Source organism: Sparus aurata, chromosome 7, assembly GCF_900880675.1.
Source record: "Sparus aurata chromosome 7, fSpaAur1.1, whole genome shotgun sequence".
NCBI lineage: Eukaryota > Metazoa > Chordata > Actinopteri > Spariformes > Sparidae > Sparus > Sparus aurata.
Genome location: NC_044193.1, coordinates 24,041,414 through 24,066,106, shown reverse-complemented (window position 1 = coordinate 24,066,106; position 24,693 = coordinate 24,041,414). Strand labels below are relative to the sequence as shown.

At 42.3% G+C, this 24,693-nt stretch overlaps 2 protein-coding genes across 4 annotated transcripts in view; both read left to right on the top strand.

Annotated features, from left to right (window-relative positions):
• The window catches only part of LOC115584722 (helicase ARIP4-like), a 74,056-nt gene extending 63,847 nt beyond the window's left edge, over positions 1-10,209 (top strand). For 2 of the 3 annotated variants that reach the window (XM_030422341.1, XM_030422340.1), the window contains exons 13-22: positions 131-249; positions 379-503; positions 1,081-1,180; positions 1,283-1,488; positions 2,237-2,412; positions 3,022-3,218; positions 3,451-3,650; positions 3,791-3,880; positions 4,143-4,238; positions 4,365-5,416. In XM_030422341.1, coding sequence (XP_030278201.1) covers positions 131-249; positions 379-503; positions 1,081-1,180; positions 1,283-1,488; positions 2,237-2,412; positions 3,022-3,218; positions 3,451-3,650; positions 3,791-3,880; positions 4,143-4,238; positions 4,365-5,416 — 2,361 coding nt within the window. Of the gene's footprint in view, positions 1-130; positions 250-378; positions 504-1,080; positions 1,181-1,282; positions 1,489-2,236; positions 2,413-3,021; positions 3,219-3,450; positions 3,651-3,790; positions 3,881-4,142; positions 4,239-4,364 lie in introns of all 3 variants that reach the window. The other variant, XM_030422339.1, reaches the window with a different exon arrangement.
• Positions 10,210-11,651: 1,442 nt separating this feature from the next.
• tmem115 (transmembrane protein 115) lies at positions 11,652-22,734 on the top strand. The gene is made up of 3 exons (XM_030423470.1): positions 11,652-13,086; positions 15,341-15,705; positions 18,532-22,734. Exons 1-3 carry the CDS (start codon positions 12,595-12,597, stop codon positions 18,833-18,835), a joined length of 1,161 nt encoding a protein of 386 aa, XP_030279330.1. The 5' UTR covers positions 11,652-12,594; the 3' UTR covers positions 18,836-22,734.
• Positions 22,735-24,693: the final 1,959 nt, after the last annotated feature.

Genomic DNA, 24,693 nt, shown 5'->3' with positions numbered 1-24,693 from the left:
TGTAACTTTGCAAATCAGCAATATATTCTCACTTCTTTTAAATCAGTTTAAGCTGATTAAATAATGTGGAGGTGGTGTTAAAAAGTTCTGTAGAGTTTAACTATCTCTGTCTGTCTCTTCGCATGGCCAGGCAAAGGACATCATGTGTGACTACAAGCCCGGCATTCTGGAGAACTCAGCGAAAATGGTGCTGCTGTTCCACCTGATAGAGGAGAGCGTCAGGAAGGGAGACAAAATGCTCGTCTTCAGGTAAAAGATCAGATGACAAAATAGCGCAACAACAAATCCTGAACTAATTGTAGCGAAACAAATTACTTTTAACAATAAAAGATTTTTTTTCTGCAGTCTCTAATTTTGCACTTTGTCTGCCACCTGCAGTCAGAGTTTGAACACACTGACGGTGATTGAGGATTTTCTGGCTAAGAGACCCGTTCCCCCATCGCCCAACACATCCAACAGAGACAGACCCAACCAGAACTGGGTCCGCAACCTCAACTACTATAGTAAGTATTTGGTTCTATAAAAATGTTTTATATTCAATATTATCGACACACAAATAGGAGGAGACTGATTGAAAAGCTGTTTTAACTGATGGCACACACTGATAAATCTGTGGCTTTTCCTCAAGGGGATTTCTGACTACTGTGGTTTGGTTGTGCAACGATATGACTCCAGACATTGACTTTCAATGAGTGCTGCCATCTGCTGTTGATTCTTGATGATTGACAGACTTTTGTTGATGGTTCCCCACAGACACAGAAGGGAAAAGACAGCTTTTTTAGAGATTGTTTGTGTCTTGATCGCCAGCAAAAGCCTTAGCTGTACCCATTACCTCAGTCATGTCAGCCATTATCTCTTGTGGACATTCACAGTTACGTTATTTTGCATACATTTTATCTTTAGTTGGAACTTTAGGAGCATATTATTTCATCTATAGATAACATATAACAGCAGTTAGAGATTCAATTCCATAGAGTAACACACAAGTAAAAAAAAACACAGAGGATGATAAAACTGTATTTTAACTGAATGTCTCCAAGCGAGTGAAAACAACATTCTAACTTGCTGTGTGTTTATTAGGACTGGATGGAAGTACGACTGCCTCAGAGAGAGAGAGACTGATAAACCAGTTTAATGACCCGTCCAACACCTCTGCATGGGTCTTCTTGCTGTCAACCAGGTAAACCTCATGCATAAAAACAGCAATTACAAATGGAAGAAAACAAAAGAAGAGAAATATTGAGGTTAGGTCAAAGTATAACATGACCTCTCTGTGCCCCAGGGCTGGTTGTCTGGGTGTAAACCTGATCGGAGCGAACCGCGTGGTGGTGTTCGACGCCTCCTGGAACCCGTGCCACGACGCCCAGGCCGTGTGCCGCGTCTACCGCTACGGTCAGAGGAAGCCTTGTCACATCTACCGGCTGGTGTGCGACTTCACACTGGAGAAGAAGATCTACGACCGACAGATCTCCAAACAGGGCATGTCAGGTGAGTCTGAAAATACATCTATGTGTTATGTTCCAATACTGCTTCAGGGGAGACGTGCTCATGTGCACATGTTTTTTATTTCCTGTTGTTTTTGAGATTGTCTTTTTCCTCACAGATGGATGAGTCACAAAAGCATCTTATTTATTATCATATTTGCCTCATTTCCTTTTGTGTGCAAAAACCATTTCCCCGTTGGATGTTTTCTGTGCATTTTCTGAACATCAGTTCTTTTTTTAATTTAAAACTTGAAACCAACACTGGAACTAATGAAAGCAGGAAGGGGAGAAAAAAAGAAAAAAGGAAATGAAGCACATATCAAATAGATCAGGATGAAGAATTTAAATTTCAAAACACATTGAAGTCACCTTAGACGTACAGTATATTGTGTATTTCTTCAGCTGACAACTCAATCAAACATCTGTCAGTAATCAGACTTGGTGTAAAGCCCGGTCCTGGCTGCTCTGTGTGAACACCCAGCAGACAGACCTCCCAGAACTTAAATAATCAGCTTTGTGTTAAAACCAGAGTTCTTCTGCCAAGAGGCTCACGTCTGACGGAGTAAACTGTCTCAAGTGTTTGCTGTGAGCCTTGACCGGCGAGACAGACACATTGAGGCTGCTTGTGCCTTGGAGGGCTGTTGGAAATCAAACCGTTTTTCACAGTTTAATCTCTTTTCCTTTCTCTTCTTCCTCCTCCAATCATCCGGGTCCTCTGAACCCGCCTCTTCATTTCTCCCTCCCTTCATCAGACCGGGTGGTGGATGACCTGAACCCTGTGCTGACCTTCACCAGGCGGGAAGTGGAGTCTCTCCTTCACTTTGTGGAGGAGGAGCCGGACCCCTCACAGGTCCAGCTGCAGCCCCAGGACAGCATAGAGGGCGTCCTGAGGAAAGCGCTGCACTTCTACCCTCACCTGATTACTAAGGTAAGTGAAGATTGGAGACTGAGAAAGCAACACTGTTCTGGATGCCCCCTAGTGGTGTTTCAAAGTAGGACATGGGAATGTTTCTGTAGGCTCTACTGTAGCCCTGCTTAGTTTTTTTGCTTTGTTCACTGTGGTCTTGTGAGGCTTAAAATTAGCTAAAGACAGATTTAATTTCAGTTAGGTAGTACAAGAGATGAGTGACTGTTTCTCTAATTCAGTGAGCCACTGGCTGTGATGATGGTTGTTGGAATTACATCTTCAAACCTTTCCTTGATTATCTCTCTAATTCCGAGAACGACCTGAGGCAGCTGCAATTACACTTTTCTTTATTTTCATAAAACTGTTTTAGATCGCTCGTGTAGTTTTTGAGTGTGAGGGGTTGAGACACTTCATAATTAACTCTGCTGAATTCCCAGTGGGAAAAAAATTGAGCTCACAAGATTTCAAGTTAAGTTAAGAATCTCCAATTTGGCTTTTAATTCATGAGCAAAGAAATTTAAGCTTCACATCGAGGCAAAAATATGGCATCCCGTGCTTCTTTCCATGAGAACCAAAGAATGAATGGCAGCTATCTCACATCTTTTCTCCTCCACCTTTACTCCCTTCCAGCAACCATTCCCCCACGAGTCCCTGCTGATAGACCGCCGGGAGCTGAAACTGAGCAGTGCTGAGAAGAAAGCGGCAAAGAAGGGTTACGAAGAAGAGAAGAGGGCCTCTGTGCCGTACACCCGCCCGTCCTATGCTCACTACTACCCAGCAAGTGACCAGAGCCTCACCAACATCCCCGCCTTCAGTCAGAGAAACTGGTCAGTGACTCACAGCGGCAGTTCACTAATTTGAAAAAACAACTTTCCCCCTACTTTTGTGTATTCATTTATCATTTTGTCTTTCAACTAACTTTTGAGTAACAATTGCAAGTGACATAAAAGCATGCAAGCAAGGAACAGATTATTAAAGGTCTCTGACATCTAAACCTGCTTTTGATTCATGCGCTAAGTCATGAATTCATGATCTAACCGCTATAAACTCTCTGCTCAGGCGCCCACCTGCTCGTTCTGAAGAGAAACCAGTGGCCAATGTTCGGCCAGTCCAGTCGACTCCAGTTCCCATGATGCCCCGACAGGCGTCTGCAGGCTCTGCCCCCAGCGACAATTCATCAGGATCCAGCCTTGGAGGTTTCCCCGTCAACTGCCTGCAAAAAGCCGGTGTGTTTGTGCAGAGGATCGTCACCACTACAGGTAGACACACCGGACATGTTATGGAACTTTTCTATCTCCATATATCTTTATTCATTCACTCCTCACAATATTAGGTGAAGAATAATTGATGTTTCTACCGCAGTCCTCTTGGTAAATTTCACTTTCTTGGTCTCTCTCAGACATTGTGATTCCAGGCACCAACAGCTCAACGGATGTTCAGGCCAGGATCAATACAGGAGAGAGCATCCACATCATCAGGGGCACCAAAGGTACAAACACCTTTTTAGTCAACTCTTGAAAACACTTAGAGTGTTGACCACAATAATCACTTAATTGTTGAAAGAAAATAGTTTAAGCTTCTCAAATGTGAGAATTTGTGTTCCGATGTTCCATCTTACATGGTATTAAATTAATTATATCTGAACTGTTGGTCAGACGATACAGTTCGTGGATTAATAAAAGAAAAATGAACAGAAGTCAAAGGCACATTTTGTGTGTACTGATCATTTCTTTCACTTCTGTCTGTTTTAGGGACTTACATCAGAACGTCTGATGGTCGTATCTTTGCGATCAGAGCAGCTAATAAGGCCAAGACTGCAGAGGAGAGTACCACAGCGTCACCCAAAGGTAGGATGATTGACTCTGCTTTAAGCTTAAAGCATCATAGATGCAAAAAGATAAGGCACTATATGGTGAATATAGTGTGATACACTTTTGACTTTATATCTAACCCTTCTTGTTTCTTCTTTTCAGACTCTCAGACACCACCAGAAGAAGGTTCAACCAATGGCAGTAGTGACTGCCTGTCACCAGACAGGAAACAGCAGGACAAGAGCATGCCCCGCCCTCTTTCACCTGACAGCCCAGAGATCATAAGCGAGCTGCAGCGTTACACGGACGCCACAGGAGGCTCCGGGGCTCCAGCAGAGAGCAACAAGAACAACCTGCCTTCCACCAAACCGCTTCAGAACAATGGCAGTGGAAATCTGAGCCACCGTGATGCCTCTGTGATAAGTGTAGCTCAACCCAACATGGATGCTACCGCCGCCCAAGACCTGAGAACAGGGTCCAAGCGCAAAGCCTCCACTCCGCCTCTGGAAGAGCGGCCCAGTAAGCAGCCCTCTGCAGGCAAACACTCCTCAGCCTCTTTGGCCTCACAAGGCTTCCCCTTCACCAGGGGCTATGGCCTCCCACCTCTGGGACTCAACCCCGCCATGTTGGGTGGGTCACTGGGGCACCCACTCTTCATGGGGGCAGGCTCGCCTTACTTCCAGCTCCCCCACTCTCAGCTGGGGGACCCCACTTACATGTACCCAGAGTTGTTTGGCTTTGGCGGAGCTGGCGGGGTGCCCACTTCCTCCTCCTCCTCAACAACAACCACTTCCACTGCCGTTTCAACTTCCTCATCATCGTCCCCACCTCTACCAGTCAAGGCTGCCAGTTCAGTTCCAGGATCCCTGCCGCCGTTCATGCTGAGCCCCAGCATGGCGGGCATGGCTGGGATGCTCCCGCCAGGCTTTCCTCTCTCTTACAGTCATTCTCTGGCCAGCCTCTACACGGGCTCGATGCTCCCAGGTGGACTGCCAGGTCCAGCTGCCACTCCTGGTCCAGCAGGAGCCAGCTTCCTCTCCCAGTATCCTCCCACTAATGCCTCCAGTTCCTCCTCATCTTCTCCTTCCTCCTTCTCCCCCTCAGCTCGGTCAGAGGGCCACAGGAGCGCACTGCTGGTGAACGGTGGGAATGTTGGCAGCGCCAGCAGCTCTGATGATGATGATGATGATGTAATTGAGGTGAGGGGACAGTGACAGGTGAACGATGTGGTTGTTTGAGCTTGATTCAATTTAATAATCATCAAAATAGGATGACATCCTATTTGCCAGGATGAAGGCTCCAAAGAGCCCGTGGCTGAGGCCCCAAGGGAAACGGGCAAAAAATAAAAGACAATTGAAGCGATGACAACTGAGCCCCTGCTAAAGTGATTCCTCTGTTCGTCTCTACTGCCTTGGAGAAACCGTCTGAGTGGCGAGCGAACACAGAGCGACAAATCTTGATGCTGAATATCAGAAGATAAAAAAGCTCCAGATGAAAGAAGAAAATTATTATCTTAGGACTTTGGGCTTCCAAGTTTCTGTCCAATACTGGCATTGAAATACTGATCACTGGACTTAGTACTGCTGAGTGTGGGCCTGCAGTGACCACAAATGGCCACTAGTTGTACTGTTGACTTTAGAGATTCTAGTTGCAGCTTTGCTACATGTTGAGACTCATGCTTATTTTCAGCTAATTATAAAGACGACAGTAGGGTGGAGTTGCTTATACAAAAAAAAAGGTTTGATAATTAAGGTAGCTGGTAGAAACATTCGTTAAATATCAGTAACTGAAATGGTATTGTGTGTCACTTGTCGAATATTGCTACTGAACTCTTCTTAAAATGGTAAAAGATCAAACAGAACTTTGAGAAAGCATTTTGATTGAACTCAATAATTCACTGCCAGGACAGGGGGTATTGTACGTTTTTGTCCTTGAAGAAAAGAAAAAAAAGAAAACGGGATCATCTTGAATTATTGAAGAGGCTTGTTGAGGATGGGGTTAAAGACAATTACTGAAACCTTAAAACTCTAATGAAAAAGAATGTATGCTTAATCAAATGCCTTTAAACCAGGCCTTTTTGTGAAAAAAGACTCCTATTTAGGCATCAGACGTGGGAAGATCTGATTTTTCTTCTTTTTTATATTTATGTAATCTCTTTTACTTTTTAAAGAAAAAGCATTGCCTAAAAACACCCAGGTGAAAATGAGGAGAAAAAAAAACAAACTGTGTTTTTGCGAGGTGTCCTCCTTGTAGCGGAGAAACAACCAACAGAAAATGCCTTTTTGCCTCCATCTTTCTGAATGTTAACTGTGAGAGAGGAGAGGTAAAGAGAGACGGGCGGTCACTGCGGCTCTCTGAATCTCACCCACAGTCTTACTGTAGCCTAGCGAAAAACGATGCAAAACACTCACTCAAGCCTATATATGTATTCGTACAAACCCCAGAGGAATTAAGCTCGCAAGTTTTTTGGTTGCGCTTGTGTCGTTACTGTGTTCGTGTCTGTGTGTTGTGTTCTTAAGGGTTACAAAAGGAATTGTTTAGAAAAAAAAGTAAACTAAGTAGAAGCTTGTGTTGCTCGGTTTGATCAGACTTGATCAGACGACACTTTTTTCCACCTCTGCTCTGCTGTGTTTCTTCTTCTTTCTCATTTCGTGAACAGAGGTCATTGTGAAACCAAACTGATTTTATTTTATTCTTTTGGAGAGATGGTGTAGCCTTGCCAAAAAAAAAAAAAAAGAAACGAAGAAGTAAACATCAAATGAACAAGCACATCAGAAACCTCCAGCATAGAGGATTGTGTCTTAAGAGACCAAATAATGTAGAGCAGACTGAAAAAACCACCGCAGCAACACGCTCTCTCCCCACAGTCAAGAAGTGCATATCCATCTCTCTGTATGACCTTGCAGGTAACACTGTACACTGTACTGCACTGTAAAAGAGACACAAATCTGTATACGTCTGTAGGCTGGTTGAAAGCTTCATCATGTGACCAAGTTCCCTTTAGAGAAACCATAAACCATCGTTCTGCTGTTTCTGATTGATCCCCTCTGATCACACAAACCGATCTGTCCTTGTGTGGGAAATCTTCTCCTCTAAAATGGCTGCAGCGAGAGCTTTAACAACCACCGGCTCTTTTGTGGAAAATCAGTGAAAGATTAAGCATTTCCTGTTCCTTCTCTTTTGTGTATTTTGCTCTTCATACTGAAATTGTTAGTTTACTTATGTTTTCATTTTTTGTTCTCCTCTTTTTACAATGTTTGAATTTACCAAATTAATTTATTTATGATGGTGCATATTTATTCATTTGTATTTTTATTTTTGTACAATGTTTTTTTTTTTTTTTTTTGGGTTTTCTTTTTGTTGCTTTTCTTTATCTGGTTTGTAAGATTTTTTCTATGCTCATATTGTTGTTACTACAGATGGAAAACTCTCTGCCAGTCTGACCCAGAGCATGTGAACCTGTGCAGAACTTGCATGTGGACCAACCAGTTAGTGCGTTACTGTGCACATGAATAGCCAGGAGAGCGTCTTTAGGAAGGAGTGATATCATATCCCATTTATGATCACACTGATCAACTCTTGATTATTAGAAACCCAAAAAAGGACATCAGGGATACTGTGATATTAGCCGTTATACTCAACTATGTTAAAAACTCTATCTTATCTATGATATATCCTCACTGACATGTTTGTTCACAATTGGGATACAAATTCAAGTATTTCATCTGAATATGAGCCATTTCTGTGCATGTAAATGAAGCTAATTCACAAGTAATGGGTCAGAAACTGAAGCAGCCCAGCCACACATCAGCTTAAACAAAAGAAAATAATGATATCAAGTGCTTCTCGTTGTTTGTTTTTTTTGTTTGGTTTAGTTTTTTCCTTTGGTTGCTCATTACCATATCACCGGAAATGTCCATCTGTGTCGTACCCAATGACGGCAAACAAGTGAGTTTCCTCAGTGTTGAACTGTTTGGTTGTCAGCTAAGGCGTCTGCCACGCCGACTGACTGCTCTTCTTATTTCACAGCTTTCTACTTGAATTTACATATTTATTTATACAAATCGATTCGGCCGGACGAGCCGGGCCGACAGTCTCAATTCCATTTTAGCCGAGGAGAAGATTAAAGCTGCTGTCTTTGAGGATTGGCTCTAGTCAAAGCCTGTTGTTTAGTTTATCAATGGATAATGTGTATGACCTTGGATTACTTTTAGATCCTTTTGTTTTTTTGAAGTTTGTAAATAAAAAGAAACATGTTCTAAATAATACATTTCCTAATTTCTTTACATGAATAGTAGTAGCAGATTAAGTGCGTACCTTCCCTTTGTCTCACACATACAGGCAACCGAGCACATGTCAAGTCGAAAGAAAAAATGCTTCCAGTTAGGCAGTTTTACAGTCACATGGAGAGAAGAATATAAGAATATACATTGTTCTCAACCACAACCCTATCATACATAAACACCACACATTTATGCACTGTAAACTACTAGTATATTATATTTGTCTTGAAGTAACAAAACTTTGCATGCTTATTGTCAGTACAGGTGTAATCTTAATAGTAGACAGATAGAATCACTCTGGGCTCCGTTTAAGAAAAAAAATGTACTAATCAGCCCTTAAACTGGCACAAGCAACAGCCACAGTACTGTACTGTCTGATGTACCTCACAGATCATGGTCAGTTTAGTACCTGCTGGTTTGTTTGTCTCTTTCCTACGATAAATATTCAAACATGATTTTTTTTAAAATAAGTCAATCTGGAGTCAGCTCCAGATATGACTTTGATTGCTTTAGAACACATTGCAGATGATATCAAGAAGACATGAAAAACTATTCTTGTGTCATTCTAATGATGTTTCACATTTTCCTCACTTGAAAAAGAGATGAGCCTTGACTCTACATGTACCAATATAAATATCAGTTAACTGTTTATCTGAATTTATTTTGAGGCATATTCTATAATATGGCTGAAAAAAACAAAAACAAAAAAAACAGGAGATTTTGAAAGCTGGGAGTCTGGTAGGCCAAATTACAAAATGGAAGATGGAAAGACTTCTTGTTTACAGCAGGAATTGGGCCAGCTAAAAATAGCTGATCTCAATTTAGTTGATTCATTTATATAGATGTCAATACATTCAATGTCATTGCTTTTGGCAGTATATTTAATTATCCTGATCTTTTAATGTAGTTGTAAGACGATCAATGGAGCGTAATGTTGTTTGGTTTGCGCTGGCCTACTTTCCACATCCTACTGAAATGATTGGTCACTCACATAGTGGAGATTCTGTGTGCGTGTACCAACAAATTTGTCTCCTCAATGCTACTTTCAGTATATTTTTGGCTCATATAAAGTTGATTTCACCCACAAAAGGAAATGAAAATGGATATTTTACTTCTATATCCAACGAGGTCGAACGTGGCCATCTGATGAATGTCCTGTTGACACACACACACAGGATGATGGCTTTGAAGAGACGCACTGATTGACTACCTGTTTTGGCTGTGTATGTACACCTGCACTTCCACTTGATCTCATCTGATCCAGAACTATTATGCACAGATTTACCAGCCGCTTTGACTGTAAATTGCTAAATTCACATCCACTATCACTACAGACCGAGGAATCTAAAACTCAGTTGTGCCTCCAGATCAAATTTATAAGCCAGAGAACTTAAATGAGTTGTTAAATGAGAATTAAATCAGTGGCTGGCGGTCTGTAAAGGTGTGTGAGTGCTTAATTTTGGGGGGAAACTACACAGCTTGTACCACGAAGCACAAAGAATATCATCACATGACTATCTTTGATTTTTCTTGTTACACTCAGTGCTGGCAGAGATCTTTGTGTTTCTGTAACCTCCGACTGAAGGCTGCTGTTCAGTCTGTGTCCTTGTTCCATGTTTCCCTGTTGCAACCTATCTGTATATGGTGCGTCCTCTTTTGTAACTGTGGGTGACAGTAACTGTGAGTTCTGATTGTTTAGAATAAAGATGAATGCATCTGTGTTATTTTTGTGTGTTTTTGTGTGTCACTTCAACGAGGAGACAAAAGGATGAGCTTGTTTGGAGACCAAATGTGCAAGGCAGCCATTTTAAAGTGAACTAATAATATTACTAGCCTAAATACCATTATCGTAAACATAACTAGAGGAAGTGTTTGAACTAATATTCTATAGAAGGAATATAGCACTGGAGAATGGGGAAAGGGGCATTCCTACTATAGGTGGATTTCATCGTTCGATGTCGAGACTCAGCTCCCATTGGTCAGTTCGGCAGGAAGAATTGTTCGTTTGTTCGGTCATGTTTCCGGTATAACGTTGTTTAGCGGTGAATCATGTAATGCACAGTTCGCTCCTTGTTCTCAAGCGATCGTGCTAACGGTCAATATAACACTGTAGTTCAAGGCAAATACATAGCTGCAACTTCATGATTATGTGTACTTTCAGACAACACAACAGTGGATAATGTGTATATTCAACTTGACATTAAATGATAATAAACGATTAGCTACAAACGAAATTAATTGGGTTTTTTTCATGTTTCTCATTGGCTAAAATTCGAGACAGTGTCCTAGACTCAGCATACGATTGGCTGGCTCTCAGTCCTATTCAGCACTATGATAACTAAACAGTGAACAACACAGCGACTCGTCTGTGAGAACGAACGAACGAGAGAAAAGTGAAACGTGGAGTCAGGTCAGTTCGTTTGTGTTAAAGAGTTGTTCCTTCGAACTGATTCGTTCGCAAACGAGCGATCTTTAATTCCTACCTCTGTCCAAAACAAGGTTCTTATGAATTCAGTTGCCACCAATTTAAATAAAGTTCCAATTTATGAAGTAAAAACTATGCAGCTACCAGCAGTGAGAGAAAAACTGATATCTTTCATTATTTCATGATAACAAAAAAAAAATAATAATAAAATCAGCTAGGGCAAGTTAATGTCCTGCATTTAAAGCTACATGCAGGCTTTTTGGAGGACCTATGAAAAGTAAAATAACTACTCATTTCGCAAAATGGCTCCCTCCATTATTGGCTGGTTGTACATGTGTGAGCAGCCCTATGAATAGAGTTTACCTGTAAAGTAATAACTTAAGTAGCCTAATTGTAGCTGCCAAATAAATGTGCCGCAGGAAAAGGTGAGACATTTCCGTCTGAACGGAGGTGGAGTTGACGTGAAGTAGGTGACCAGGACATTTTAAATAAACCTTAAAACTGTACTTACCAACGCTTGAATACATGTATTTGGCTGCTTTCCACAACAGGTATTTGGTAGCTTACCTAACGGGTGTAAATATTAACGAAGTCATCTACCGGATACATTTTAACTTGGCTAAACTTACAATCTTGCCGTTGTCCCCGCGTACTAGATACGTCATTTGTCGAGGACTCGCTTTCCCAGCGTGCAGTGCTGTTACGTGACTTGACGTTTTTTCCCTGATCGTTGATGACGGTGGCAGACGGCGCAGGTCAGTAGCTGAGTGGTGTAACTGGGAGGAGGAGTGCCTGCCAAAATAATATAATTCACCCCGGCGACCTGCTCTCAAAAGAAGGAAAAACAACAAGACAAACGAATGAAGAAGAAGAAGGTAGTATGAGAAGACTGTGAAGAATACGCGCTTTGACGACGGTCTAGAAAGCGTTTCTAACACTGTTTTGAAGGCCTGTTGCTAGCTACGGGAAATCCTCGGGCTAGCCCGATAGACACGGGGCCGAGGGATCGCACAGGACCAGGATATGAGCTCCTTGGGCTAGTTTACACGGTCAGGTTTTACGGACGCTAGCTGCCCTTTATTGTAATCAAACGAAGACATAACCTCTCCTGCTCCTCTGTGGAGGATATCAATCAGCGTAACTCCATACGCTTTCAGTTTGACAGCTAGCTAACATTAGCTCTCCTGTGTTTACAAGCTAACTCAACCGAGGTCCTCCTAAGAAGTTGGCACTAAGCTACATTTGTTTGATTTAGGATTTGAATACTTGGATCCTACCACCCGCCTGCTTCCTGGTGGTGATTTGTAAGCTTGTGCTGCTCCTGGCAACACCGTCTGAAGGTCGCCAGCTAGACAGCCAGATCAGAAGGTCTCATAGCTAAGGTTATCACACCTTCTGGCTTATCTGCTGCAGCCCAAAGTTTCTTACCTTGTTGAACCAGAAAGAATAGGCCGTAATGATTTGATTACCAAAGCTATCTGTAACCCCTTTGAAATCCCGAATGAAGACTCACAGAGAAGCGTGGTTTTTGATGCTGTCAGGACATACAGGTGTCACCTGTTCTGCTTGGCATTGTTAATCTCACACCAGCATCCAACATCTGCTGCACCTGAGGCAACTGATCTGCTGCTACGCTCCCTTGAGCTGATTTGCTCAAGAAGGATCCTCTTCCACACAGACCACAATGAATCGTTACCTGCCGGTGGCTCGACAGCACTTCCTGGCTGCCCTTGCCAGCACCAGTGTGGTGGTAAAAACTATAAGTGCTGTGGTGGTTCTCCTCTATCTGTTGTCATGGGCTGTCGACACTCCATACTCACTGGGCGTGACCCCAGGCTACCTCTTTCCACCCAACTTCTGGGTGTGGACACTGGTTACCCATGGGGTGGTGGAGCAGCACGTCTGGGGTGTGGCAGCCAATGTTGGGACAGTCATGGCCTGTGGGCGCCTGCTGGAGCCTCTGTGGGGCGCTCTGGAGCTCCTCATCTTCTTCGCAGTGGTCAATGTGTCTGCAGGCCTCCTGGCAGGCCTTTCCTACCTCCTCACCTATGTTGCCACCTTTGACCTGGACTATTTGTTTGCTGTGCGCGTGCATGGAGCAGCTGGGTTCCTGGGAGGGGTCCTGGTGGCACTGAAGCAGACCATGGGGGATACAACAGTGCTCAGAGTGCCACAGGTGAGGCTAACAAATAATTCAAGTAATTTCTTAATGCTTCTTGGCAAGCGGCATGCTCCTTTAAAGAGCTTGCAAAGAATACCAGGCCAGTGAGGAGTGGGACAGCATAGTTAAACTAAAAATGTAGCCCAGCAAGATGTGAACTGCACTGGAAGCGTAACCACTAGTCTTTGAGATGTGTACATAAACAGACTGTAGGATTACGGCCTGCACACATCAAGGATTTCCTCAATGATATCCACAAAGTAATTAAAGATAATTTTCTTTTTTTTCTTTGTAAAGAATGTAGAGTTTCACAGTTGGTACACATGTAGTAAGGACAACTTCCAAGACTTCCCAATGTGCCAGATACCTTGAGGTACACACAACATATTACACTGCATACATCAAGAAACCATTTGTGAATGTACACTACTGTTCAAAAGTTTTGGAATAATTATATGATTACAACTTCCTTTTGTTTGATGTGATTATGAATTTTGAATTAGCCATTGGACTCTAAATATTTTGAGCTCCTGGTTTTCTTTTGGCTATCTGCAGTCTTTCCAGAGGGTAGATTGAACAGGTTGTGTGAAGCTGTGATTTTTCAGCACATGACATATAAAACAGTTCTTGTTTAAATCTGACCAGAATTTGAAGCTAAATTTCCAGTTTCTTTTACCAGTAACTGGTAAATATATTGAATATGAAATGTTAATCTTACTTAAATTTTGCTCAGAGGTATCGTTGTCTCTTTCAGTTGTCTGGTTGAACAGTGTACAGTGTTAATTTACAAACCCTTCATGCAACATATAGTATATTTTTGTCTAAAGGACTTTCTACGTCCTAAAAGTGTGGAGGACTATTCGAAAATGTAAAGTAGTCCTCTTAGCCATCTGACAGTAATGAACTAAGCCTTTGAGGCAGGTGACTCCAAACTTATGAACAATAGTGTTGTATTCAGTATACTTTGAGCCATATAGGAGGTATGAATTTAAAGTGTTTTTAGCTTTTGAAATTAAGGTTAATTACATTATGTACAGCGAAACACTCAAAACTGCACTCTGCCCGCTTTGTGTTCGATAGAATGATTTCCAAGGATTTTACAAAATGCAAAATACATTTCACAATGCATGTGTGTTTTCTTTTTATGTCTATGGGTGTTGCCTGCAGTCACCTGTGAAGCTGTAGTTTGTGGTTTTGCATGGAAAAAAGGAGAGAAAAACACCTATCACAGTATAATTTTGGCTTAACAACACTACAAACTAAAGCCCTGAAAAAGAAAACTTGAGTTGAGTTAACACTTTAAACAAGCAGAGGAAAAACAATGACAAACAAATGTATATCTCTGCTTACTTTTGCACAGAAAAGTGCCATTATTTTGAGTGTATACTGACTTTTGAGTTGGACAACTTTCACGATTCTTGAACTTTGTTTAAGGGTAGGGACAAAACTGCTATAAATACTGTTGTGTCACTGGGTCTCTGGTTATCTCTGTTTTTATTGTAGTTTTCCTGTTGAACAGAAGGTTTTCTTTTGTTTGTTGGTGTTGTTTTGTTTTTACTCTTGTTACATTCAAGTAACACTTCCTCCAATTATATTTTTTTGTGGTGTTATGGTGTTGGTAGGAATGTTAAACATTTTGTTAGCACACATATATCCGGCAGTCAGATTAGACACAAATACAGTGATCATGCTGTTGTATTAAAGCTATATATTCCAGCAGTTTACAGGCCAATAGTTGAGCTGTTAAGTGTTTGCTCTATTTGGCCTGTGTTCTCTGGTTTAGGCATGTGACTCTCTTCCAAATTTGGACAACAGTGTGATCTGTTAATTTACATTCTAAGATTAAATCTGATGCTGTTCCGCAGGGCAGCTTACACTGAGTGTTCTCAGAAGGGTTTGGTTATTTGGTGAACAACACATTTGCTAAAACTACCCGGTCACTCCGCTTTGGCCACTATTATTTTTGGCCTTTTGTGCTTGTTATGGGTTTGTATAAAACTGGGTTACATCTCTCTAATCTCCTCCATCTTTGCTGAGCAGGTTAAAAAATGTGGTCTATCAAAACTCTGGTACATTTGACTATGATTGCAGCCCGCCGCCCTGGCATGACACCAGCTATTGTTTGGTGTTCCAGTTCCTGAATCTAGCTGACTTGAGTGAACTGTGGGAACTGGCAATCATGGTGGTCTGTAGACAGAATGCCAGCTGTCCCTTTGTCTGATGATTTCTGTTCACAATAATTAAAATCTGTCTTTGCCTGTTATCTCAGGTGAGACTCAAAGCAGCACCAGCTTTGGTCCTCCTCCTCCTGGCCTTACTGCGCCTGTCTGGGCTCCTTGACAGCTCCGCCCCCCTGGCTGCATACAGTTACGGCGCCCTGTCAGGCTGGGTCTACCTGCGCTTTTACCAAAGGCACAGCCGGGGTCGCGGTGACATGTCGGACCACTTTGCCTTCGCTAGTTTCTTCCCTGAGGCGTTGCAGCCGGCTGTGGGGCTGCTGGCGGGACTGGTCCACTCCGCCCTTGTGAAGATTAAGGTGTGCAGGAAGATGGTGAAGAGATATGACGTGGGGGCGCCCTCCTCCATCACCATCAGCCTGCCAGGGACAGACCCTCAAGACGCAGAGAGGAGGAGGTGAGTCAGAGCAAAGTTGAATGAGTTCAGACATTTACATCTGCATGCAATAGAGCTGCATTGAGGAGTCGATTGAAAGAAGATTGGTTGACGACTGTTTTGATTGTAGATACATTTTTAATGTCATTTTTCAAGTGAAAGTGTGCTGCTCCAGTTTCTTAGATGGGAGTATTTTTGATTAATTATAGCTAACGAAGAGGCTTTTTCTTTTGGACTGTTGGTTTGGACAAATAAAGTAATTTAAAGACGTGACTTTGGGCTGTAGGAAATTGTGATAAGCATTTTTCACAATTTTGATATTTTATAGACCAAGGGATTCATTGAATGTACCTGCTGCTATGATAACGTAATTCCCCTTCTTTAAAATAATTTGCTGATTAATCGACAAGTCATAATCATTAGTTGCAGCCTTACAATACTCAGAAGATGTTCTCAGCACAAGGTTCAGTTAGTAGCTGTTCTAGATCTTTCCGTCACATCACATGATCATGATACGTCAGTTCAGAAATATGAAACCAGTGTCATGAGTAATCCATACTGGTTAGGTCAGAATGCAAGTAAGAAGAGTGAAATACACTTCCAGGTGCAAAAATTCATCATCCTGTATTGATGATGAGTTGGGCCGCTGTGTAAAGTGTTATCCAGCCAATCTCAAAGATTCTCAGTTGGGTGAAAATTATGTCTTATGCTCTCTGAAGCACCCTTTCACAATTTGAGCCTGATGAATCATAGCATTGTCATCTTGGAATATACCCGTGCCATTAGGGAAGAAAAAATCCATTGATGGAAAAATCTGATCATTCAGTATATTCAGGTAGTCGGCTGACCTAATTATTTGGGGAGATAACATTGCTGAATCTAGACCTGCCCAACTTAAGCAACCCCAGATCATAACACTGCCCCCACAGGCTTGTAAGGTAGGCACTAGGCATGATGGGTGCACCACTTCATCCACTTCTCTTCTTACCTGATGCACACATCACTCTGGAACAGGGTAAATCTGGACTCATCAGACCTTTTTCCATTGCTCCACAGTCCAATCTTAGTGCTCCCTAGCAAACTCAAGCCTCTACTTCAGATGAGCCTCACTGTTGAGTGGTTTTCTTGAGGCTGCTCAGCTGTTTAGACCCACTTTCTTGAGTTCCCTTCACATTGTGCGTGTAGAAAATGCTCTTACTTTCACTATCAAACATAGCCATGAGTCCTGCTGTTGATGTTGCAGTTTTAATGATTTGATTTCACTAAACACTTCAATGATCTCTGGTCACGATCATTCAAGATTTTTCCCAGACTGCATTTCTTCCGTGCAGCTGATGGTCCACCACTATCCTTCTAGGTTTTAAAAATGCCTTGGACAGTTCTTGACCCAGTTTGAGTAGTTTCAGCACTCACCTTAGATGCTTTCTTTGCTTGATGCAGGCCAATAATTTGAGCCTTCTGAAACAGAGTAATATCTTTTCCAGACCACCGGATGTCTTCCTGACATGGTTGTTCAAGAAATGAGAAACTACCTACTGCATCAGTTAGGGTTGAATAACTTGTTGCCAGCTGAAACGTATTTATCAATGCACTAATTCTCCAGTGGAAAGCTCTTACCTGTTTGCGAAGTTCATATTTTTTTTTCCTGGCCAGTCAGTGTATAATATACACACACACCCATCTAGTCAAATAAATGCCTTATCTCTACCACACACTAACTCTTCCTCACACTCACTAACATCTACTCACAAGCTGTCAGGGGTCACATTTCCTCCTGTTCTGTTGTTCTCTTGTCTTGCATACACACTTCCAAGCTGTCATACAGATTCAGTTACAGATCGATGTCATTGATGTCAACACACACACACACACACACACACACACACACACACACACACACACACACACACACACACACACACACACAGCAACCAACGTGGAGCTTCCCTGTGTTCAAACAAGTATCATTACATTTTTATCCACCAACTGGTTGGGCTGCATTTTGTTTCTCTTTGCATCATGTCATTCTTTTGATAGCTAAACATTTAATACTGGTCATTCCCACCATCTGACCTTCTGCTCACTGCATGGGCAGCAGTTGTTCCACACATATTTACCATTAGAAATAAACAAATACAAATACATTTGTGGATAACTGAAATTGCATTTTTACAAGTCATACTGCCAGTTGTCGTGATTCAAAATCAATATACACACACTCACACACAGAGCAAAGGGAAAGGGACTTGGTGTTGCACTCAGATTTACTTCATAAACTCTGACCAAGAGGCAGAGAGCGTTGTTTAAAGGTTTTTTTGTTATTGATGACCTTTGTTGAATTATATAGGGTTAGGGTTGTCGGTCTGCATTATTGATAATAAGATGCCAAATTCAAAACAATATCCCATACTCTGCCTTTGTAAGATTTTAATTACATATCTCAAAAACCATTTAAACATCACTATGAAAATAATACATCAAGTTAGAAGATTCCTTATACAATTTACAAATTACTTCTCTCAGAACCTCTTTTATACCCGAGCAAACTTGGTATTGTAATGAAACATCTCTAACCAAATCCAAATCCAATCCAATCGGGCACTAAACCCTCAATGGCGCTTCACTTTGGCCTACCCTATACTCTGCCTGAGTAGGGATTTTATGTCTGTATAACAGATGAGGGATTACTCACCTTAGTGGTTGCTTGATGTTTAAATTGCTTTACAGGACATGCTTCATACATTTAGTGAAGCGCTGTGGTGCTATAGAGGCACTGGATGACAACTCTGTCGAAGCACATCTGTACTTTCCTCTGGGGTTAATTCTTGTCTTTCCCTCTTCTTCCAGACAACTGGCCCTCAAGGCTCTGAACGAGCGTCTAAAGCGAGTGGAGGACCAGTCAGCCTGGCCCAGCATGGACGACGAGGAAGACGATGACGACGACGAGGTCAGAACCGACACACAGCCGCTCCTCCCAGGTGGGCGCGACCCCTCCTCCACGTCGAGAGCAGCAGGGGGACCCGTCGGCACCTCCCTCTCCTCCACCTCCTCGTCCTCGTTGTCACAGAGCGGCGGAGCACCATCCACAGGCGGAGCGCAGCACCCAGAGTCCAGCATCATCAGCTTCGAGGACGCACCTTCTAGATCGTAACAAATAGAACACACGTGTACAGATACACACGCTCTTTTCGGTGTCACTGGCAGGTATACTAGTGTATTCAGCATCCCTGGCTGGTATACGAATATATCCAGTGACTAGGCACACACCAGATATCACACACACACAACATCATACACATGAACACTTTGTCGATGTCATCGTGAAGCCCGAAGGGGTGCTAACTGTACAGTGCTTTCAGTTCAGACGTGTTGGTTGTAAATGCTCAGTGTAGTGGGGCAACATGGACACTTAAAACTTCTACTCCTTCAAACCAGAAATTCTCTCGTCTCATCCGGACTTAATCCCAACTTGCAGAGCTCTGTCCACTGCTTCATGTGTCTCCTTCTCTTGCTTTCGACAAATAAATGACAAAATGGGTGTACGATATTCCTTTTCGTAAATCTTTCTTGGAGCAGCCACAGTTGTTCTCAGATTGCCTGCCACAAGAAAGCCGCCAGTGACAGAGACTCACGCCAAATTGTTGATTCACGTTGAAAGGTCGACTGTACACGCACCAGTTTGATAAGCGCTGAATAATGGCTGTGAGGGACACTAGCTTTTGGTTTACTGGTTCTGAGTCTGTAACCAGGTGTGTAGCGGAGGAAGCATGAGAAGCTCTGACTGCTGGACCAGAGGAAAGAAGCTGCTGCAGGTCTGTCCTGCTAATGGAACTGTTATACATGACCTCAAGAGCTGACGAGGTGCCAGGTGGAAAGAATTTACTGGGCCTGGTTCAGTTGCCGCCTGTTGTCTTTCTGTAAAGACAGGCAGAGAAATCGCCCATGTACCCCCCCCCCCCCCCCCATTTTTTTTTTTTTAATTCCCCTAATTGTTGTTCAGTGGGGAACAATTCTGTATTTTAAATTTTCTTCTTCTTGGTCTGTTCTTCACTCAACAAAATCGAAAAACAAACACTTGTTTCTGTGCACTAACATGACATGTTAATGGCGTTACACTCACGCAGATCTGCGGATGACGATTCTTCTTGTTTTACCAGGTTTGAGTTGATTACATTTTTTTAAGGTAACTACTCCAAGAGCCACATCCTACACCCTTTTACAGCTACACCTTCTAGATGATCTGAAATGATACAAGAATCAGCAGGAGCTGTTCAGTTATCTGGGAGCGTGTTATGCAGAGAAATGTTCTGTCATGGTTGAATTAGTCATTCAGCACTATTACAAGTCCTGGAGGAGAGTAGAGAACGGGTGCGTCATGTAAAATCATACTGATTCATGAGCTGAAGACTTTCTATCTGTGTTCAACTGTCAGACACTGACTCATGCAGATAAACGACTCCATAGACAGAGGAATCCTGCACTGATCAGTAGTCAGCCTGGTCAGGGTTTCCCAGTCACAACATTTGCACTTGTAACATCTGTCATTTCCAAAATCACATCGCCGAGAGCAGGGGCCAGCGGGAGTAACTTTCAAAGAGAGGTTGACGTTCAGCTAAATTGTTTCATATAAAATGCTTTGTAAATTCTCTGCAGACCAAAAGGTCAGCGAGTCATTGGTTTCGTTGGCCGTCATCGCTGTAGATGTCGCACTATATTATGGTAATGACCAAATCATTGCATTGCCAATTTCCCACCTGTCCTTATTGATTAAAGTCAGTGGCAGCCGTGGACGTAGCGTTAGCAGTGATGACAAGCTGATAAATTATATTTGGACGAAAAATCGAAATACTGATGGTTATGAAGTCAAACATCTGCTGCAGGATAAAGAACAAAGGATGATGCCAACCAGCACGGGAAACAAAACTGATGTTCTGTCTTTCTAGGTTGCCAATAAGGTCAAGATGTGCTGTTACGTGTTTAATTCAAATGTAGTTTGTCCGTTTGCTTTGTGAAGATTAATCTTGCAGTGGCCTTGCTGATCATTTTATTTGCCACTGAGTCGGCATACATCAAACTGAAAACATACCAAATCAATTTTAAAAACAAAAGACGGTGTGGTTCATTTATGACCTGTATCGCCCTGTGTTAGTGAATAGTGGGACAAATCTCCTCTTTTGTCCTCCCAGAAGTAGTGGCCTATAAACTTTCAGTCCATTGCTGCATGACTTGAACCCGACCAGTTTAGGAATGTGTGCTCCTGGGAAAACATGGCCCCACCAGATCAGTTGGGGGGGGGGGGGGGGAGATCATGTTAGCAGTCTGATCCTCAGACTTTAATTTCATTTTATACCCCCTAGAATTCCATCCCATCCTGTTGTTTTAATCTGACAGTTGCTCCAGATTAACTGTATGAGGTACTGCAAATTCAGATTTAAAACATAAGAGTTTGATCTCGGTCCATCTTTTGTGAAGGCAGTGAAACGGTTGCTTCTCACCTGATGGAAACGTGTTATGTACAGGAAGTGATAAGCCATATTAGAGTGATTAAATTCTGTGTGTTGGGTCCTGTGTTTCTCCGTCTTCCTTCTGCTCATTTCACTGTGCCCTTATTTTGGCGAGAAGAAGCTAACTTTGCGTTCTGTACTTCAGTGTGAATGAGCGACGGTATTTACGCGAATGGATTCAGAGTAGAGCTCAGAGTCAAGTCCAGAGTCGGGGTGGAGAAGGTTGCGCTGCTGTCAAGTATCTGAAATCTCAAACTGCATCATACCATCAAAAGTGTTCACAATAGCAATGGAGGAAAAGCGTCACACAAACCTGTATATACAGTTGACAGTAACAGCCACTCTTTTATGGTGTCATTCTCGTGCCGTTTTACTTGCAAGTTACTCCGGAAACTAGCATGATATTTTTAGCTTAGCTGCTGGCACAACTCAGCTTGAATCATACAGTACATATCAGCAATGCTGCAAAACACATTCTAACATAGACGTCGGTGATAACTGTCTAATTAGTTGTGTAATTTGATCAGTGAAAAGGCGTAGAGACGTTGTCGCTGGCAGTCTGAGGTTTCAGATTGAGCCCGGCCGGTCAGACTTACAGCCACACGTTCCCCCCTCCATCCCTGTTCCCTTTGGGTTGTTTTTTTTCCCTTGTTTCCGTGTTAACATCCCCAACAAGAAGAAAAGAATTCAATCACATGCTCTGTGAATGATGCCAATGTACAGTTGACAAACTAGAAAAGCCACAGGCGAAGATAATGAATGATGTCAGTACAGTCACTGGGTTTGTCAGTGACCAAAACCCTTTTTAGTCAATGAACACAGTTCTTGTGTTGTTGTTTTTGTTTTGTTTTTTTCTGTGCACAAATTTCTTGTCATTATCAAAGACACACCACAGGCAGGTCGGCCATTTTCAATCTTTAACAGGTGCTTTCTCACACGAACCCGAGAAATTAGATTTTCGCTGGTTGGTTTCCGTTCAAAGTGGCTGATGAAGAGCAAAGATAACCCAGATTTATCCGCCGCTCCCTGGTGATCGTGCCCTGCTCAAGTTTCTGTTTTATGAATGACCAATTTCGGAATTAAATGGGTTTTTAATGTTACCAGGAAATAAAATGTATCTGATGGTTTAGATATTAATTTCAAAGCTGTTCATTTGCAATTACAGACTGATTACTCTCGGTTATTGCAGTGCTCAACATACTGCTACAATGAAAGGTGCCTCTGCCACTTTGGCAGGCAACATATTACCTTCACATCTAATTGTTCGGTAAAATGGTGACACCAGCCTCTGTGACTTGGGTATGGAAGCCCCAAAATTAATGACGGTTGACTTATGATTCATTCACAGCAATGTTTTTATTTAATAGTTTTCACTACTTTCATTTTCCCTATCCGTCTCTACTTTTGCACCAACAGATCTTGTTGATACTAATGAAAGTCTATTTCCCTCTCTGCTGTTGCTGTTGCACAGACTCTTTCTGTTTTAGTTTTCAGATATATTTCTTTATCTCTATATGAAATAAAAGACGATTGTATGAAATTGAAATGAGTGTTTCAGTCTTTGTTGCATCGCAGTTGCGCAGTGGTGCACATGTGATGTTACTATAAGGACAGGCTTAACTTTGAGACTTAAAGTTCACCGTAATTATCAGGAAAGACTATAACAAAGTCTGTACTGACAAATACTCCGTTATAGATCAAAATGTGTCGTTTTGTCAACAACTCTTTCAAAGTACATGTACAAGAAGTCGACGGGCTGCTCTGAAAATGGAAAAGTGAACATGGACAGTTCCAAGACAACTGGACTAACTCCCGTTTGCTGAGGAAGATCATGTGATGTCATAAAAGTTCCTCAACATCTTGTCGATTATAGGGAGTAGAGAACAACATGTTATTAAATAAGTATGGTCAAAGAGGTGTGCTATTTCAGACGTTAGTAGCTAACTGAGTAATCCTGGTGCAGGACCTCTACCTGGAAGGTGTCTGACTAAACCTATAGCTGACATTTTTTTTGCACTTTTCCATGATTGGTGGGGCATTTTATATATATATTTTTTGGTTTATGGCCCGTTAATGTATGATTAAGTGGGCACTTTTTGCACTAAACTTAACTGGGTTTCATTTTCCGCTGGCTTGTGACATTTTTTGTAGGATATTTAGTTTGAACTACTTCTTCTATGTACCTTTAGTTAACCAGACCAGACTCCTCTCTAGGTTGGCTTTGCTGTTACTCAACGTCCTGGTCTCAGTGGTAAACAGACCTGCATTTCCTAAGCGCTTTACACTCATCACATTCACCCATACATTCATACACTGATAGCAGAGGCCATGCAAGGTGCAGACTAGCTCAAGGGTACTTTGACATGCAGGGAATTGACACAACGACCTTCTGCTTGCTAGATGAACCCCCAGTGGCCTAATGGATAAAGCACTGGCCTCCTAAGTGAATAATTGCAGGTTCAAGTCCCATCTGTGGTGAACAGTAGCAATAGTAGAATGGCACAACGTTACAGAGTGCTGGGCCCATAACCCAGAGGTCGATGGATTGAAACCATCTTCGCTGGTTCAATTCCCTTGGTCTGCTTGTCGAAGTGTCTCTGGGCAAGATACTGAACCCCAAACTACTCCTGTGCTGGTCGGCATCTTGCACGGCAGCCACTGTAGTTAGTATATGAATGTATAATGTGTGTATGAATTACTGTAAGTCGCTTTGGACAAAAAGCATCTGCTAAATGCCCTAAAATATAAATGGCTGACCCACTCTGCCACAGTATAAAAGCACTACCCTGCTGTTGTCTCCAGGTCCTTCTGCAATGTTCCAATACAGTATCAGCAGTAGTTAATCAGTACCTTCCATCCTCACAAACTCTCATCTTATGCCCGGTTTTGTTTATTTTATCCTTTCTTTATTATTGTTTGAACTTACTGAATTCAGTTCAGTTGCCTAAGATGGCCGCCAGGTGGCGCAGTAAGTGCAGACTGTGACAGTTAGCTCGTGGCTCAGGCAGTCAGTCAGGTTGAAAGAAAAGTTATGGCTCCAGTGTTGGCATAGCTGCAATGAGCTCAATTAACTCTGATTAGAGGAAGAAAACAATTGGCTCACAGCTTTCTATACCACAGCAGGGACATAACCCCAGGATTTACTTCACACTGGAGCCGTTTAGAGCCCATTAAATGTCAATTATCATTCGTTTAACCAGAAACTTGGATTAGCAGTTATTTAAAAACGAGATTTGAGGTAATTCTCGACAGTTAGTAGCCCTTTATTTAGATCACCTTTAATCATACACCCGCCATTGTAGAGCTGTAGATTAAAAATAGACTCATCTAGAGTGAGTTGAGTTTAAACACACGTCAGCCCTGAGAGTTATGAGAGAGTCACGTCTGAAAATAGATAGTGTTTATAGCTCGATGTAATTGCCCCTAGCGTGACGGATTTCCATACGGCTGACGAGCCTGTAACTCTCGCACACCTCGTGCCCGCGCAGGTGTGGCTCTCAGGCTC

Coding starts and splice junctions, on each gene's coding strand:
- tmem115 (XM_030423470.1), top strand. CDS start 12,595: ATGAATCGTTACCTGCCGGTGGCTCGACAGCACTTCCTGGCTGCCCTT. Junction 13,087..15,340: donor CAGTGCTCAGAGTGCCACAG/GTGAGGCTAACA, acceptor CTGTTATCTCAG/GTGAGACTCAAAGCAGCACC. Junction 15,706..18,531: donor CAAGACGCAGAGAGGAGGAG/GTGAGTCAGAGC, acceptor CTCTTCTTCCAG/ACAACTGGCCCTCAAGGCTC.